The 20,109-nt window shown below is 39.1% G+C and overlaps 1 protein-coding gene across 2 annotated transcripts in view; it reads left to right on the top strand.

The window, feature by feature from the left end:
- cnnm2b (cyclin and CBS domain divalent metal cation transport mediator 2b) overlaps positions 1-20,109 on the top strand; it is a 57,662-nt gene that overhangs the window by 22,142 nt on the left and 15,411 nt on the right. For both annotated transcript variants that reach the window (XM_024259508.2, XM_024259507.2), the window contains exons 2-4: positions 13,623-13,766; positions 17,445-17,582; positions 19,315-19,484. In XM_024259508.2, coding sequence (XP_024115276.1) covers positions 13,623-13,766; positions 17,445-17,582; positions 19,315-19,484 — 452 coding nt within the window. The remainder of the gene's footprint in view (positions 1-13,622; positions 13,767-17,444; positions 17,583-19,314; positions 19,485-20,109) is intronic.

Here is a 20,109-nt window from a genome sequence, read left to right as displayed (position 1 = left end):
ACTTATAATTGAGGTCTGTGTCTTCCATATGGTGCTAGATGTAGACATCAGACTAACAGGAAAGATGTGTTTATCCATGGATTTTTCACCATTTTTAAACAGGAATCAATTGTTTCTGTTGTAACAGCATGTTGGTTTGGTAATTTATTGACTACAAAAATAGATTTCTAATTGTCTGGAACGAAGAAAGGCTGTTTTATACATGTAAATTATTTTAAAAAAAGGACTAAAAAGAAACACTAACTACAATCAGGATAATATTGTCGCTAAAAGTCAATAAAAGAAAAAAAAAAACACATGATGAAACTGCTGTCTGGGATGGACAGCCAATATGTTACTGATTGAACCACTAGGCCATGAGACAGATTTGGAAAGACCCTCGGCCCTAGCCATTTTATTTAAGCAAAACGGCGTATTCGATGCTCGTATGTGACCCAACAAAGAAATGCTGGCTTTAATGCACAGTTTTTAACGCGCTAGAATGGTGCTTTCGACATGCAGTTTGTACGCACTAAACGCAGTTTTTTTCACAATTTTGGGAAAACACAAGACGGTTTAATTTACGTGCTTCTCTTAAAACGTGTGTTGAAAGCAACGTTTTTCACGGCCAATACATTGTTGCTTTACGGCGCTTTTCCTGGCGATTATTGACCCCTTTGGCTTGCCATAAGGGTTCGTAAGAGCAGGCAATCTGAGAATAAGCAGGATCAGAAACAGAAGATCAGGTCCAGATAGAAACGTCCGGAAATACAGGCAGGGTGTCACCAACAATCCTACAAGTCAGGGTCTCTGCAGTGTTTACTTGTTTTATTAAAATGTTTTTATTAAATATCCAAACTTCCAAACCTGTCTTGAAATGCCACAAAGAGAAGTATCAGTGAAGATTCAACTTCATTATTCAAAAGTGAGAAAATTATTTTTGGACAAAAATGGATTCATGGGAGCGTAAACAAGATAGAAACTAAATGTTGCAACTCCTAAAACCTACTGGAGGCTGGTTGCAAAAGGTAGAAATTGTGGTAATATACAACGTTAGATACACATTGCTTTATTTTTTATTTAAGAAAACAGATTTTTTTTAATCAATCAGTCACTTTATTCATATAGCACTTTTCTTCAACTGGCTGTTGAACACAAGGTGCTCAACAAAAAAGACAAAAACATCAGTTAAAACACAAAAAGTCGTATGACACATTAGATAAAAGAAACAATAATATAACAGACGTAGAAATAGAAAACAATGGAAATGCTGTGGCTAAAATGTGAGGAATCTGTAATTTTAATTTTATTGGAGATCAAATGTGCACATTTTAGGGATGTGATTGACAGGTGGGTGGACCTATTGGTCTGTCACGCTCAATTACTTTTATAAAAACACTCAAAAAACCTTTTTTTTTAACTTTGTTGTCTCCTTGATGTCTTCTTACTTTCTTTTGATACAATTCTGATTTTTGTTTATGCTAACTGTCTGCTTGTTGTTATCTAAATTCTCAAAACAACAATAAAAACATCAGTTTTTGAGATGGAATCTGGAGCATCTGGATTTTCTGTTGACAGAAAGGTCATAGTGGTCACTGTTCAGTCAGAAGAGCCAGCCCTAAACAGGAAGTAATCAGCATAAAAACTTGACCCAGGACAGTTGTCATGGTACAAATATGTGAGAAAAGTATTTGAAAGCAGTGTGTTTGTTGTGTTTATATTGGAGCCAGTGGGGACTACAGAGGTTGTGTAGCATCCCCCGGAGACTATTCGGGGACCTCACCAGACATTTCTTTTTGAAATGTGCTTCAATATGGAAGTCACAGGTTGACTTTGGGTGGGTTAGGAAGGTGTGTGAAGGTTGGGGGTGGGATTGTAGCCCCCATAAAGATTCTCCACGCTGGGAGGTTTTGTCCTGGTCAACAAAGCAGATACAGAACGGAAACAAGCAGCATTTGAGATTACTTTTGACAGAACAAACACAGGAATCTATGAAACAGGCCTTTTCTCCATAGAATCATGCAATGACATGACTTGCTGTCACTGTCTGTTTTTTGACTCTGTGACTGCGGTTCACTTCAGTGTGAATGCAGATGGACTTTCCAAAGTGAGGAGGAGATCCAAAGAGATGAGCTGCTGTAAAATTGCCACAGCGTGAATCTGAAAGAAGCAGGAATCTTGAAGATGTTTGGAAATGTCTGTTGGGTAAAGGTGGTGTAGTGAGAAGCTGCAGGAGTCTCTTGAAGACAAGAAGGACTAGCTGCTGTTTTTCTTTTTGTTGTTTTCTGCAGGGCTGGGTATCGATAACAATTTCCAGATTCGATTTGATTCACAAGAGCCTGAATTGATTCGATTCCAATTTTTTCTGATTCTTGATCCTTTTAATTCAGTTTGATTTTGAGTTTACACAGTTTACACATTTAGACAAATTTGTTCTCATACTGTAAAATGTATTAGTGAAATAATGAGATTATTAATATCATACAGTGTTACATGGATTCTTTAAAGGAGAAGCTCTAACAAAAATGTTCAGATCATTAACATTGAAAACATTGTTCTGCTTCTCCTGGAGGACGTTTCTGTTTGGCCACTAGGTGGCGATCTCACTATAGGAGTACACTTTTTTAAAGAAGAAGAAGCAAAGAACAAGCAAAAAACTGTGATTTAGACTACAAATGATTACTTTAAAAATAGTTCAGTTTGGAAACTTCACGCCTGTGAGTTTATAAAGATGTCTAATTAGTCCTCAATGTCTGTTTACGTCAACCAAGTGTTAGCATTAGCCATCCTATGGGAAATTCCATTTAATGTTAGCTTCAAGCTATTGGACTTTAGCTTTATGTGTCAGTTCGTTCTAAATTTTTTATGAATCGATGATTGATCTATTAAGCTTAAATTGATTCAAATCGATTAATTGATTTTATCAACCCTACAATAACTTCCTGTCTCATCAGAGCTCGTTTCAGACATGGCCCCCCCAATGAACAACTGTTTGAACTGCAATATTTTTGAGGTGGTTTGGTTCGCATCAGTCTTTCGTTTTTCTGAGAGCACTATGTGTGAAAGTGAATCAAACCAGATAAAGGAGGTGGGCATTTAACTACATTACTCCTCATCTATAAATTATTAGTATTTAGTGTTTAAGCTATGGAGAGCAAGAAGACCTTATGTGTCCGTTACTGCCTCACTCTTTGTTCAGGAACTTGAATTTTTATCCTGGCGTGGAGCTATTGATCTGGGCACCCCTATTTCTTATCTTATACATATTGTTTATGCTACATATATTTAATATCTTTTGCATGCATTTCATGTTTTTAGATGATTCAACTAATAAAGCAAACTGATGAAAACAAGTGCCATCCTATGACTTTTTAGTTTATGTCAGAGGTGTCAAACTCAATCACACAGAAGGCCAGAATCCAAAACATAGCTTTGGTCGTGGGCCGAACAGGATAAACATTTATTGAACACACTAAAACTACATTTTTAGAACTTTAAAAACATAACTTTTTAGCATAGTAACAAAAAGGACCTCACTGCCTCATCAACCAGCTCGGAGAGGCTAGCAGAGGGCTACCTCAACACTGAGTGAAGTCTTTTCAGTCTTTTCAGGCAAGTGTTTGCTTGAACTGAGTTTACATTAATTTGTTTTTAAATATATTTAAGAAAGGGAAAAAAAATCAAGAAGGAATTTTAGTCATTTTGTGTCTTCAGGCCTCACTGGATGAAGAACATGTCTGAACTGACCAGCTAAAGCTGTCCCATACCATGACACCGCCTGGAATTGGTAAATCTCAGGACTGTGTTTTAGTGAGTCTAATTTTAATTGATCCCCCAATAGGAAAATGTATGCTTTACCATAGGTAAAAAAACAACAGATAATAATAAAGTCAACAGATACTAACAGAGAAAAAAGCAACACTAAAAGAGAATAAATAACACAATGAGGTGTCCAGTGTCTATGAGGTACTATAGTCTAATAGTGGGCAGGAAGAAGGATCAGCAAAAGCGCTCCTTCCTGCATTGAAGGTGCTTCAGACTCAGACTGAAGGAGCTGCTCAGTGCCCTTAGTTTGTCATGCAGAGTAATGAGGATTGTCTATGATGGATTTTAGTTTCTGCTGTGTCCTCTTCATATCTACCACGGTCACAGACTGTAGAGGACATCCCACAATGGAACTGGATCTCTACACCAGTCTATCGATCATCTTCATATTCCTGTCAATGCATTTCCCTCCCAACATCATCTGAAAAGTATTTGACAGAGTCCTGCAAACCAAGAAAGACCTCAGTCTTCTCAGTAGTCGAAGTCAACTGTAGTCCTTCTTGTTCAGGACTTCTGTGTTAGTCGTCCAGTCCACTCTGTCATTGAGGTGAACACTCTGATATTTACAAGAATCCACTTTCTCAATGTCTTTTATTTGGATGTCCACCAGTAAAACAGGAGGTGATTTCCCTCTGGAGTCGACCAGTACTTCCTTTGTCTTCCTGGCGTTAATCTGGAGTGTCGTGTTCTAACACTAGCAGACAAAAGTCCTCAATAATCCCCCTGTACCACATCTCTCACACATCTATCAATGGCAGCGTCATCCAAAATCCTCTGCAGGTGGCAGTGGTCCGAATTAAAGATGAAGTCAGATGTGTTCATCCTGAAGAGAAAGGGTGAAAGCACTGTGCCCTGTGGAACTCCTGTACTGCAGAGACCTCATAAGACTTACAGTCTTACAGATCATAGATGATCCACTCCAACTCTGGGTCTGCTAGCAAACTGTAGGCAGTCAAACCTGGAGTCAAGCTAGGTAGGAGAAGAAGTTGGTGAAAGTGCTGGCAGAGGAGATGGGTTGCTGATGGAGAGTTGATGTTTAATGAGGCATGAGGCTTACTGCAGACTCAGAGTCAAATCTGTTAATAAACCAGATTGAAGTTGTTAGCCCCTGTCCGGTCAGTAGACATCATTAGGCAACATTTGTTTGTGAGGAAGTCACGTAGAAGTTTTCCAGGTGGGTTTTCTGAGCTTCTTTGCTGTCATTTTCCTTGAAATGACATAACTGTTCTTCCTTTTTTTAATGAACAAGTTACGGGCAAACACTTTATGTATCTGTACGATCTGTCCCACTTATGAGCGAAATAACACAAACAAACACAACAGACATAAACAGATTCCATTTGTGTCTCCAGATAATGGAGGTCAGACTCATATTATGTCACTGCCTTCTCCAAAATCACAAGCTGCATCAGACTCCAGTCCTTACTCTTGTCAGTGGAAAATTAGGTCAGAATAGCTGCAAAGTGCAGTTTTTTTTACTGGAGGTAGAGTTAAGAGATCATCCACGGGTTCCCATTATCCCAACCTCACTCTATATTTGTCAGGGCTTAAATATTTGGAAAAATAGAGGGAGAGCTAAACAGGGAGAGGGGTCAATGATGAGTGTTCACAACAGATTCAACCCCACATACTCCCAACCCAACTCTGTTAGCCTTTTGTGCCTATTTATAGAGAAAATTCCGCTACGGAAAAATATGACAAAACTGCATTCCATAAATAAGCTGGGAATGGTGGAAAAAAAGCACATGGCTCAGTCTCTGATTGTCCCAATGGAGATTCTCAGGCTGTCTATGGATGAATGATGGATGGATGGATAAAATATGAATAAAGGATAGATGGATGAATGGATGGATGGATGGGTAATACATGGATAAACGATGGATGGATGGACGGACACAGATGGACGGAGGAATGGCTGGACGGATGGATGGATGAGGTGTCTCATAAAAGCTCAGGCACCAGTTTGCTGATCTGTGCCACAGACTAAAACCTGACATTGGCTTCAAGCTGGAAGTATGACTGAAGGATGAAGAAACCTCACTGAGATGATATTCAAACCTCCATTTGATTCATGGATGGACGGATGGATGGGTAATACATGAATCATGGATAAAAGATGGATGAATGGGTTGGTGGCTGGATAGATGGTCGAATGGGTAATACGTGGATGGATGATAGATGGATGGGTAATACATGGAGGATGGATGGATAGATGGATGATTAGTACATGGGGAAAGGATAGATAGATAGATAGATAGATAGATAGATAGATAGATAGATAGATAGATAGATAGATAGATAGATAGATAGATAGATAGATAGATGGGTAATATGTGGATAAAAGATGGATAGATGGGTAACACATGAAGGATGGATAAATATGTAATAAATGGATAAAGGATGGATGGATGGGTAATAATATATGGAGGATGGATGGATGGACTCATAGATGGGTAATACATGGATAAAGGATGGATGAATGGAATGATGGATAGGTTAAACATGAGGCTTGGATGGATAGATGGATGTGTAATACATGGATGGATAGATGGGTAATACATAAAGGATTGATGGATGGATGGATGAATAAATGGATGGGTAAAATGTAACGGTTGGATGGATCGATGGATGTGTATTACATGGAGGATGGATGGACAGATGGATGGTAATATATGGAAAATGGATGGATGGTTAATCAGCGGAAGATGGTTGGATGATTAGATGGATGGATGGATGATGGATGGTTAATAAACAGAAGATGGTTGGATGATTGGATGGATGGATGGATGATGGATGGTTAATAAACAGAAGATGGTTGGATGATTGAATGATTGGAAGAGAATGGGTGGGTAGATTAATGGACCAGCTCACAGGACAGATTGTTTAGTTTAGTTTAAGGTGTTTTTTGAAGGATGGTTGTCCAGGTTTTTAACAGGTCATGGTTCCAGAGTGGACGCTGCTCTTTTGTTCACAGCTTTAGAGCACCAATCGTCAAGTTAACAGTCCAAAAAACTTTTGATGACATTCTGAGTGGATGACGCTGAATCTGGACCTCGCTACACCTCGTTCTTACCTCAGAAAACCTAAGGGGCTTCAGAGGGCCAGCCGCTGCACCTCAGGTCCACACAACCTTCAGACAAGGATTTGTGAGGAAAATCTTTTAATGACAGAGGTTGTGTTTTGTTGTTGTTGTTGCTGTGGGAAAGTGGAACAGTTGCTCCTGTGTGTGGATAAAGTAAACAGTAGAGTTATAGATTTGATGTTATTAATAGTTTGTGATAGTTCGATTGTGAACGAGGTGCTGAGCTTGGAGTTAAATAGTGGATCATTTTCTGCAAATGTCATTTTTCTTGTAGATGCATGTGAAACTGCAGCTTTTTGTTTCTTAGTTTGCTGACCTGATTAGTTTTTGTTCTTTAGAATGTTAGATTTGGTTTGTTGTTTAGGTTTAGTTCACTTTAATGTTTTACTTTGTCTATCAGTTCATTTCAGATTCTTTATGTCAGGTCCTGTTTTCTTACCACGTGTTCATTTTTAGTGTGATACGTTTTTTTTCTCCACTCATTCGCATTTTAATCCTCCAACCACTGTTTTCATGACGGACACCATGAATATTTGTTCCATGGGAATCAGATCTTCTGCTGGTTCTGAGTGATAACAGCAGTCCTCACTTTTGCTCATCAGTCTCTGGTTAAATGTTTTCTTTATACAAAGTTGAGAGAAGTCAAAATGACTCAGTTTGCAGGAAAGTCTGAAACATTAGGATACAGTTTGATCCTGAAGGACACTGGTTCACATAAGTTGCTCCTAGAACAACAGTATCTTCTCCCTCTGGGATTCAACAATCAGCTTGAGCTTTTTCATTTGTGCCTCAAGTTTGGAGCTTTAAAAAGACAAATAATAGGGTAAAATGTAAATTAAAGTCAAAAAACGTAATTCAGTTTCTGATCAAAAGTATCCAAGTATTTTTAGAATTACATGGGAGGCAAAAGTTCTTACCCTCAGTAAGAACAGAAGTTATTTCATAAATCTGATCCTACCAAATGTTGGTAGGATCAGACATCATTTCAGCAAAAACACTTCACGTGGTGAGCACGGAAGTGGGAGGCTAATGGTGAGGGCTTGTTTTCCACAACTTTGAACAGATGCTTTTCTCTGTTACAAACAGGCAGGCAGAAAGCTACGACTCCAGACGGGTTTATTGGACAGATCGGTGGACAGAGCAGGAGTCAGACACCACTGTTAGTCCATGAAGCTAAGACAGAGTCAGGGAGGCAGAGGTCAATCACGAGCGTAGAAGTTTCAGGGATCATAGATCGGATATCGTAGGTTAGGCGTGGGCCAGGGCAGACAGAGTCAGAGCAGAATTAGGGTCAGGAAAACAGAACGTCAGGTCAGAAAACTATTGCTCAGTGATGCAGGCAATATGGCACAAATAAGACTTCGCACTGAGAGAGGCTTGGTGCTCTGATTTAGTCTCAGATGGGTGATTATCAATGGGATTCAGGTGGGTGGCATCCAGGGATTTCATGCTGAGGCAGCTGGGAGATGTAGTGAGTGAGTCAATAGTCTGGGGACGGTGACCAGAGGGAGAGATGGAGCTCTTCATGTTTCTACAGTTTGTTATTGTAACTAAAGTAGTGATGAAAGATGGAACTGACAGCGGAGTTATAAAAACTATTGGAAAAGTCAATTGTTTTAAATATCTCAATATTCTATTCAGCAATGTCATTTTCAAATGCTGCTGAAACTATTTTCATTTAAAGACCCACTTTCATGAAAATTGTGTTTTTTGTGTTTTTAATATGTTCTTGTAACATTAATCTGTTGATGGAGGATATAGAAGCTTATAAAAAAGTAAAGATTAAAGTTTTGTTTCTGAGTATTTCTTTATTCAAATTGTTGTTAATCGAGAGCAGCAGAAAAATGCTGTTGGAAAACACTTGTAGCTGTGACGTAGGTGGTATAACCAGCTGGCCACAAGCTCCCTGATACATCCATTTGCAGACAAATAGATCCATGTTTGTACGTGCTTGTTCTCTGAGTCTGAACTGACATCTGGCTCAGAACTGTACGGCCGGATAGCTTAAATATTGACCACCGTTTTTGTTGAACTGCTAATTTTTAGGGTGTGAGGGGCTGTAATCTAGTGGATGAGAGTTTAAACAAAGTGATGATAGAAAGTCAGGGCAGGCTTACTCCGGTTACACCCACAAATCAGAGGCAAATTTCCGATGAACTCCTGCCGTTCTGCAGAAACTATGTCCTAAAAAGCAACCAGGATTTTTAAAATTTTGGCTAAAAAATGCATAATCATAAAACATTTTTACAACAGATCAAAAGATAATTTGAGTATGTATAAATAAACATTTAGTTCAGTTTTACTTTGTGTTCCACTTAAACCCCTGACCACTAGTGGGCAGTGTACCACACCGAGCCTCTTTCAACAGCTCAAAAACTACAACAAAACGTTTCGTTAACAATCTTGCAGTTTATGTTTATTCAATAGCGAAACTACGTCTCCGAAAAAGATTTTTTATGGTCGTTTCACATGATAATGAGCTAAGCTTGATCCAAAATGGACTCTGGGCTTTTTCCATTTATGTTTTTGATCATTTTTGTCTCATAAATGCTCATAAATGTCTGTTTTCTGTCCACCAGAGCTCTGGTTTGATTTACCTTCATGCCTGTGAAAAAAATGATTTATTGTTATTTATTTGTTGTAGAAAGTGTTATAAGGAGTCACACAGAAGAGTTCTTTTGTCTTTAATATTAGTTCAGTTTCATAAAATAAGCTTAATTTTCTCATTATGAACATTAAAAAAATTAAACAGCAAATGTTAACACAAATGTTTAAAACTGGAGAAGAAAAAAATGTGGGTGGGGCTTTAGATACTAAAGTCATTGACTGTATATAGAACTGGACCAACTGAGTGTGGTGTCACCCTTTGAAAAAGTCGTACGTCCGGCTCTAACAAAATGAAATCTATTCAGTTGACATTTTTTCGTGATGATGATGCCGCCATGTTCGAACCAGAAATCGCCAGTAAGCAATGATTGGTCCAAGACGGTCTGAGTCAATATTTCTATGGCAACCTCTTTCGCCAATCAGGAGTGAGCTTGTCGGAAGACCACAGTTAGAAGAATCTGTCAATCAAATACTTCCAATGTTCGATGTGAAACCACATACTTTTATTAAGGCATCTACTTGGTCAGTTTATATCTTAGAAATACAAAATAAAAATATTTACTTAAAAGAGTTTTGAAAATTCATACATTAAGTATTTAAAGATGTTTATTTAGTCAGCAATGTATGTACTAGAATGATCTCTATTTTTATGGATCGATTATTGATATATTAATCTTAGATTTATTTAATCAATTTTAATCAACCTAGTTATAAAAATGTTTTAGAGGATGCCCAAAAAATATTTCAGGCATGAATCTTTATTTATAAGTTTTTATTTACCAAACTGATGATGATGTTTCATCACTCACCTGTGTGATATAATATCTATAAAGACTGAAAAATAGATTACTGTGTTACTACATCCATTATTGTTTTTAATTAAGACAATTCCTTAAAAAAAAGAAAAGCAACTCTTAGGGGAATCTCAAGGATTAAAAATAACCCAAAATTATATTGGTTTAAAATCAAATGATTTGGGAAAAAAATGACCAAATCAAACAAAGGATTAAATTATTTCCGGCTGGATTCAAATCAATTTTCTGCAGAATAATTCTTGATCAATCCAACGGGGCCTAATTATTACTTTGCTCTCTTAAAGGATCACATTAAAGGATCTTTGGTATAAAGTGAGCCACTGTGGGGACCAGAAAGAAACCTGCTGTAGAGTCAGACTTGGTAAACAGCATCATCTGCTCAGATTTTTTTCTTTTTTTCACTTGATTTTTTTAAAATACTTTTCATTTCATTTTTCCAAGAATCTGACTCATCAGGTTTTAAAGGAATGTCTGATTCTACATCTGGTTCTGGAGATCTGGACTCTCGCTGGGGCTTTCACACAGAACAGAGTCAGATTTGGTTTTGGTGATGGACAGACTGACAGATGAGGTTAGAAGGGAATCTCTGTGGATCGAGATGTTTGCAGATGACACTGTGGTCTGAAGTGAGAGTAGGATGGAGGAACATCTGGAGAGGAATGAAGGTCAGCTGTAGCAGGATCTGTGTGTACATGAGAGAAACTCAAGTGGATCGGTGAGGTTACAGGGAGTGGAGGTGAAGATGGTGGAGCACTTTGTGTATTTGGAGGATCAGAGATTGTGGGGAAAAGATGACAGTGTCAGGTGTGATGAAGGGAAATAATTGGGAAGTTGTAGAGAACATGCAAAGGAAGAGTCAGCAGGGATGCTTAAGGTTTAGAGATGGGGAGGATGCTGAGGTTACACTTTAGGAGTGATACAGATGAACATTGATAGAAGTTCATTTCTGCAGGATTCAGAAGTTTGAGTGGCTGGTGGTTCTCTGTGGCTTCACTTGAAGAGACCAGCTCAATGGAACAAAACGATTCAGGATTTCAGCATCCATAACTCCATCCTCCATGGCATGAAGACTTCTTTAAGTCTGCGTCGATGTGCAGAACACAACGCCACAGAATTCAGCCCCTCTTCTTCACTTGATGTTTGGCTTCCCCCTGAGCTAATGCGGAGGCTGCCCTTGTGGCCCATTGATCACCGAAGCCTGACAGTTCTCGTGGACTGTTGCCAAAGGTCACATGCTAAATGGCTTGTGTCTTTAGCCTGAATTCTCCAAGATTTCCCTGGACTCCCTGAAACTTTGCACAGTGTTACTCCATTGAAATGTTGAGTGAGATGGGTGTCTCATGAGGCTTGGAGCGCTCACAGCTGGTTGGAAAGATTCAAATGGAGAAAATAAGCCTCTGACCCCCTCTGATTTTACATCTGATGACACTGAATTGGTATTAAATGACCACAGAATCTTCTTCTTGTAAAGACTAAATTAATGCTTCCCTGGAAATACATAAGCCATGTGTGATTAGTGACAGCCAGAGTCGTTTTTTTCCAAAACCAAGTATTAATCTTTTATTTTCATTTGAAGAGGCTGTAAAACATACTTACGATCCTTTGGTGAGACGTTCCTCTAGAGGTAGATAGGGCGCGGTGTTGCCAGACTGGCTTTTGCGAGCAGCTATGTGCCTGACACCTGCTTGAATTATTTAATTGTTTTTCTGTTGTTTACAACAATTTTGCACTAAGCAGTGGCACTGCTGTTCATGTTTACTGAATTTTACAGATAATTACAATTCAATTGATATAAAATCTTGTCAGACATTGTATTACTGATTTTAGCACAAGTGTCTGTCCTTTGCTGCACGCAATACGACACAAATTGTTTATTATGATTGTGTTCAAGCTAAAAAATAAATGGGGATATATTTTCCCAAAAAATGTGTGTTCTTCTATTTAATGTGAGTTATTAGAGATGATTTTTACCAGTTATCGCAATTTCATCAAGTCATATATCGTATCGTACTGTGAGGTACCCAGTGATTCCCAGCCCTATTTGATATAGACACACTCCACACAAAGTGCTCACATTTTGAAGGTTGTTTCAGCTGATGCGTTTGCAGTCATGTGTTCAAAGCAGAATTTTAAGTTACATTTACCACAGTTAGTACCAGAAATGCTGCTGGTCTTTTGTAATTGATCATCTCTTTTTCATATGTTTAGATGTGGTTCTTCATTTCCACTGTAGTTGCTTTTAGTTGTTTAAAGAAATATAGTTGTCCTGCATCCAAAACAGGCATTTAATAGCTTATTTTTATTCATTTTTTTATAAGTAATAATTAGTGGTAGTCCTAAACTGCAGGTGGTGCATTTGTTGGGTGGATGCCAGCACAGAGGAGGTGGAGCTCATTGGTCAGTTTCACTGAACATTTCTCTGACGGATGACAGGAATTTCTCAGGTTCTTCTGTTGAACAATCACTTGAACTTGTGGGGATTCACTTGTGTTTATCTTTGCCAAATAAACTAGATTTTGCTGAATAAGCTGAATGTTTTGGCTCCACTCGGTTAGGAAAAGTTTCCACGATTATCTTCGTATGGGACTTGGTCTCTAACGAGTGACTTGCGAACATTTACAGCTTTAGACCTTCAGGTTTATGACTTGGTTACACATGTTGAAGAGGTATTGAAGAGGATTCTCATGGCATGTGCATGTGTAAATCCCTAACTCACGGTTCTCCCAGGTGTGTCTGCATCCTGACTGCCTGTTCTTGGACAGTCTGATCGCCCAGCAGAGGTTTGCCCGGGCTGCCGGTTTGCTTGGTGAGAATATCGCCCGGCCGGAATGGAAACTTCATTTTGCAGGGGCTAATATTAGCCTGGGCCTCTGGAAAATTCCTTTTAAATGATCACAAGCTGAGAAAAGGCAAAGAATTTGTTTAGTGTTTTGCCTGACAGTCTCCTCTGCACACACAGCAGCGAGTTTCTTCTTTTCTCAGATGCTACAGGAGGGTCCTGGGAACACCAGGCAGGGCAGAGGGGGCTGATTCCATGATTCCTTGCCTCTAAGGCCAGAGGGTTTTTTCTGGCAGCGTTCACGGTGTCGCTCTAAACTGTCCGTCACTGATCATCATTTGTCGTCTCAAGAGAAGCAGCTGCTGCTCTAGATGTCTGTGCATCACCTGTCCTCTTTTTCTCTGAGATGCAGACGACCCAGAATGGTGTCTTCCTCACAATTTGTGCCTCAGTCATCCAATTCTCACTGCCTGTCTGAGTTGAATACTCTCTGACCTTAACCTTGCAACCTGTGCTTGTGTGTGTGCTTTGCTAGGAAAATCCCACATGGCCATAGTTCAAAGGGTCAACAATGAGGGTGAGGGAGACCCTTTCTACGAGGTTCTGGGAATCGTCACCCTGGAGGACATAATCGAAGAAATCATCAAGTCGGAGATCCTGGACGAGACTGACCTGTACAGTAGGTTTCCTTCTCAAAGCTTGTTTTGATTCTAGCTCTTGGCTTGAGGCCATGAACAATGTCAATATGACTGTCAGATCTAACCAATCAAGTCTCTTTTCCATGTTCTTGTATGTTTGTGACAGCTCACAAACATTACATGTCTGTAAGTACTGTCAGACGTAAGACTTGTAGAAGATGACTTGTGGTGCAGTCTGCAACCCTCAGACATAATGGAAACTCTAAAGCTCAAGGGACAACAGTATTGAGATGGCTCATCATTTACTGGCAGATCCTTCTGCCACTGTGTTCGGGTCACGTCTGTAAAGAGGGGTGGTGTGCCTAATGCTCAAGGGCTGGATTGGGAGTTAGACCACTAAATGGTTCACAAATGCAACTGCTTTTTAGCATTTGACACTATTAGGATGGTTATGTGAGCTGTTTTTCTTTTCTTTTGTTACATTCCTTTTAGACCAGGGGTAAAAAAGCTGCGGTCCATATTGGGCCCGTTTGACCCTTCAATCTGGCCGCCAAACTAGAATAAGTTACCGTATATTGATAGTCCTTAATACCGTTGTAATTCTGGTGTCTCCCCACAATAAATTGACTCTTGCTTAGGTGTCAAAAGTTATTCTAGAAGATTTGTGGTCTTTCTGATGTACAAGTGTGTTTTTTGAGTTGGGCTGTCATTTTTTTGATTATTCCAACCCCACATCAACGCAGTTGAACCTGTTGGTGCAGATGACACTAAAAAGAGAACAAAATACATCAACAACAGCCCATTTGTCACATTTTATAACCCTTTCTGGTCCATGAGTTAAACATTTTACCCACTCCTTTCTTAGACGATGTTTAAATGTGTACCTGTGTGGTTTAGTCCATCTGAGTTTAAGTTTCTGTGTGTTCTGCTCACAAATGAAGGAGCGGTGGAGCTTGAGATGGTCCTCTTGGTTCTGAAGGAGCAAAAGCTCACCTGAACTCTGGTTTACACCAAACAAGAGAACTCTGGTCCTCCTGAGAACAGGGGTCTATGCTCTCCTGCAGATGAACTCTGGTGCGGTTCACTTCAGATGGGCTCTCCATGGAACAAAAGGTGGAGGAGAATCAAAGGGAGGAGATATTACAAGCTGCTTGTATTTGGAGGAGAAAACAACAGCTGAGATGACAGAGAATGAGAGAGACTAGACAGCAGCTCATTCGGTTCCTGTTGTTAAAAGGTTTGGACTTCAAGGAATCGGTTCATAATATTTAAATGAGCTTTGCTCAAAATTAACCTTCTAGCATGTGGATCCTTTACTCCTCCATAGGCAACATCCTCCGTCCCAAGTCGTCACATGTTGACGTTTGGTTTTGGTTTTGACCTGCCTGCTGTTCATAAAATCAAGGGTCCGCAACCCTCGGGACGCAGTACCTGATGCAGTACCAGACATGTTACTGCACGTGGACTGGTCCTCAGGATGCGCCCAGTACCGGTACCCTACCCCGGCACTGGACGCAATACCCGACCCTTTATCCGATGTACCCCAACCCGGTTCCAGATGTGGTACCTGACTCAAACCTGGCCAGTACGCAAACTGGTACCAGGTTAGGGTACTGGTACTGGACACAATACAGGACGCAACCCGGTACCAGACGCAGTACTCAACGCAAACCGGGCCCGGATGCAGTACCATTCGCAAACCGGTACCGGGTTTGAATGGTACAGGTGCATACCGCGTCCCTGTACTGAACCAGATCCAGTTTTTGGCCTAGAGGTTGGGACCCATGATTTAATGGGAACAGCCAGCACGTAAAAATCAACAAGCTAAGGACACCCACATGTTTGACACAGAGGGGTCCTTAGTGAAACCTCAAAATGTGACGAGTTGGGAGTAAGAATGTGTTGCCATAGTAGCTCTTTGAGTGGAAAAATATAAAATAATGTCATTATTAAGAGTAAAAGTTATTTATTTAGAACTGACTTAGTTTTGATTAGCTACGTTTATAAATGTATAGCTGTGATGCACCTAGAAGTGAGATGAACTATGTAAAGATAAAAAGTCTGACCTTTTCTGATATTTAAGTTCATTAATATCTTATGCTGCACAACAATGTGATTAATACTCATGTAGTTTCTCAAATATAAAGACCTATACTTGAATCTTCTTTATATACTTTTCTACTGGACCACAAACAAATGAACACCAGCAGTAAAGAGGAGAAATGATAATGTCTCACTAAAGTAGACCACAAGTCTAACGAGAGAAAACGTCATTGTTGTCTTGTGTTGTTTAAAACCTTTTGTAGAAGAACATTAGCAGCACCGGGACAATCCTGTTTGGAACATAGTCTTTTATTTTTAAAGGAAGTCAGATTAGATTAGATTAGATTAGATTAGATTAGATTAGATTAGATTAGATTAGATTAGAAATGGTTTATTTCAAGCAATCAAGAAAAATAATTCATGTGTAATACAGTTAATCGACAGAAATTTAAAGACTTTATCATTGCATATGCAAATCTAATATCGAAGTTAAAAAAAAAGATTATTTTTCATTTGAAACAAATAATTAACATTAATCGAGTATCAAACATCAACAAAAATATACATGTCATAAGTCATTAATGTTAAGCAAGTATAATTAGAATTTACGCCGATTTTTTTCATTTGAAAAATAATTAACATAAATCAAGTAACACAATGAAAAATCATTAACGTTACCCAAAAAATCAAAATGTGTGGAAATCATTTTCAGTAGAAAAGTCATTAATTTGAATCAAATATCAATCATCAAAAATATGTGCCAATTATATTCATCAGAAAGAAAAAAATTAAGAAAATTTTCCCCTATAAAGTGAAAAAAAAAAAACATTTTCACAGTTTTTTTTGTTTGTTCATCTTTCCCTATATTTTACTTAGAATATCTGCCCTCTTCTGTATGTTTACCCTAAATATGTTTTTTTTAAAGAAAGAACAGCAAAAAGAAAGCATTAAAAAAAGACTGCACGGTGAGAGCACTCACTCTGACATAATTTTAAAACGGAGACTTAACTGAAATGACAGATGTCTCACTCTGACAATTTATCCAAAACGAAATGTTAAGCAGGGTTTACTCAAAACAAATGCTACTTCACTAAAGCCATTACAGCCTCTAATACCATAACACTGGAACTTAGCCAACAGAATATTGTGATCATTTCATTGGCTAACTTTAGATGTTATGTTGCTGTCTCATGAGATGTATTTCACACAATAAGAAACTACTTTGAAACCAAAGTAAAGTTTGCTGACAGGTCTCTGAGATGCTCTTTGTGCTGTGACTCCAGTCCTGCTTTGGAGCCGTTTCTCAGTTTTCTGGGAGATTTTGTTCCTTCTTCGGTTTATTTTAGACTAGTTTCAATTCTTTAAGAGGTGAATTGGTCAAATTTGTTTTCACTCAATGTATAAATGTTTTATTTCAAACCTTTTCTATCATGAATCAGAATATTGTTCATGACTCAGCATTGGGGCGTCGTCCCTTTGCCATTTTTGACAGGTTTTGTGCATGACATTGGTCTGTTTTGTGATGCTGTAAAGACAGAGGTGCTCAGTTATGTTGAGAATGTGGTAGAAATGCTGCAACAATGTCCTGCGCTGTAGCTTTTCTCTGAAAGTAGCTCTGGTTGAGATCTTTTTCTGAAGTTTGACCTAACTCCTAACTTTTCATCTTTCTCCCTCAGCTGACAACAAATCCAAGAAGAAAATCACCCATCGGGAGAGGAAGCAGGATTTCTCGGCCTTCAAGCCCACTGACAATGAAATGAAGGTTAAAATATCACCTCAGCTTCTGCTGGCTGCTCTGCGTTTCCTAGCAACAGGCAAGTGGGCGGTGTTGCTGCTTGACTTCCCCCCAGTGTGCCCTCAGCCCCTCACTGTGGGGAAAGTTTATGTGTGCGGGGTCTGCATGGGCTTTGAGTTTTGGGTGAGGATGTGTGTAGAATGAGTATGTGCTGCGTGTAAACAGCGAGGGGGGGTCCAAAGAGGCTCTGCTGTTTCCCGGCGTGTTCGTGAGGTCACACGCCAAAGCCGTTGGCTCGCTCCTCTATGACATCACTTCCAGCATGTTTGGCCACAGTTCCCACTCAAGTCCACATACTTGTGTCCTTACTGGCGCGAAATATTTCATCAGCCTCTCCGGGGGGGACAGGCAGCGCCGGCAACTGCCTCTCTGCGTTCAGAACTTTGACCGAGCAGCTAAGCGCCAATTAAGTTTCTCCAAAGTTATTACGGTGGAGCGGCTGACTCACTTCAGCACCGCGGGCTTGAAGGAGCGGGTTGGCACAACAGGTCCTGACCGCTCACCGTTTGAAAGTAATCTGTCAATCTTCTCAGCTGTTGGGACGGAAATGTTCTCTTCCATTCACCTACCACACATATTATGGTTTGGATCTCATCCCTTAGATCACATGTGTCAAAGTTGAGGCCCGGCGGGTAATCCTGTCTGCCCCCCAGATCATTTTATTTTATTGTTATTAATGGCCCGAGTAAAATATTGAAGTTATTTAAGGTTTAAGTTGATTTATTCTGGAATAGTATTCCTCACTTTTTATTATTCATATTTATGTTAAAGAGTTACGTTTCTAAGTTTTAAAAATTGGCATTCTGCTAGCTTTTTGGACAATTTTGGCATTTACTAAGATTTTTTTAGGCTGTTTTGGAGTTTAGCTAATATATATGTTTTAGCTAATTTAGTCTTTTTTCCTTTTCTAAATCAAACCTGTGAAGTCTACCTAACACGCCTTTCCGTCTGAGGTGCAGTCACACCCAACAATACGTACCCGAGTCCGCTTAAGTCCGGTCGGTTTCCTCTTCCTCACTGTTTTGAGGAGGAAAAATTCAAACCAATTTCAGTAAAAGCCTCTTGATCTTAATCCTAATTTTGTCCTTCTTTAAAATAGAAACTCATCTTTAGAAGAATCCTTTTTGCATACAGATATGGACACAGCCCAAATATTTGTATTTTCAAACTTCCTTTTGGATGAAGGCATGAATTAATGTTGTTCTTAAAGCTGACAAAAAAGTAAAAACTAACGAACATAGAAGTGAGTTTCAGAATTTGATCTGCACTTGGATTGTAAAAACACTCAAAGTTCAAACTTTTTTTCTTCTTTTTTAGCTTCTTAGATGTTGAAGTTGAAGGAAAACTTTCATTTTTAACTTTTTGATTAAACTGAGATTATTTGCAAGACTTGAATATTTTTTTGTTTGACAGCAAAAACGACTTATTTTCTGAAAACAAAATGTTCTTCATTACTGAGGATTATGTTTTTCTGCATAGTTTATTCAAGTCAACATTAGACACAAAGCACAAATGATTTTGAAATTTCAGGGGCAAACACAATCTTGCAAATGTTTAATATTTATTTATTTATTTTTTAAATAAGTCAGCCCATCTTATGATACTATTACCTATTCAATAAATATTCAATGTCTTATATCACCCAAAACAGAATATTGATTATAAATGGATGCAAATGTTTGACAGGAAAGAAAATGACACCTTTCTATAAGAAAGCAGGAAAAACTCCAACTTCCTGTGTGTCTCCTTAGAGGTCGAGCCATTCTACCCAGAGCAGATGTCCCAGAAGATACTGCTCCGCCTGCTGAAGCATCCCAACGTCATCCAGGACCTGAAATACGACGACAACAACAAGCGGGCTCCAGAGCACTACCTCTTCCACAGGAACAAGCCTGTGGATTACTTCATCCTCGTCCTGCAGGTGCGGCTCAGAGCTGTGGCTCTTCAGAGTCTAGAGCCAGATCTGCAAAGTTTGAATGATCACTTTGGTGTCACACGTTCGTGTTGTCAGAGCTTCTCCTCGTCAATGCAGCTGAGCACACAGCAGCTGACGGCAAACTCACACAAACACCAAGGAAAAGCTGCAGCTTTGCTGTTTTCTTTACACTGCAGGGGGAACCCCAAAAAGTAACACCCATCAAAGGCATGCTATGAATGACCTGCACATGTCTGAAGGAACAAGAAGAATTCATTTATCTGATCTTATAGTTTTCCTTTGATAAAGCTTTAGCTATTTCAGATTTCTTTTTCTACTTTTAGAACATTTTCTATGATTTTTTTTTAAATGTAGAAGTGGATTGAAGCTTTAATGCTTAAAAAACAATAAATTATTTTCTGCTTCTTCATCAGTTCTTTCTGAACATCAGAAGTTAGAAATGAATTGAGGTTTGGGAGCTTCTCCACGTCTCCTGGAAACAAAAACTTTTTCTAAAAGCTGCAGTGCTGAAGTCAGTGGAGTACTGTCAGGGCCTGCAAAGCCTTCAGTGAAGGTCTACAATTATCTGAAAAGAAGTATCTAAATCACAGAGAAACGTTTTTTTTAATTT

Source organism: Oryzias melastigma, linkage group LG1 (genome assembly GCF_002922805.2).
Source record: "Oryzias melastigma strain HK-1 linkage group LG1, ASM292280v2, whole genome shotgun sequence".
In the NCBI taxonomy this organism is placed as follows: Eukaryota; Metazoa; Chordata; class Actinopteri; order Beloniformes; family Adrianichthyidae; genus Oryzias; species Oryzias melastigma.
The sequence above is the reverse complement of the archived record's forward strand: the minus strand, read 5'-3'. Positions and strand labels throughout refer to the sequence as shown.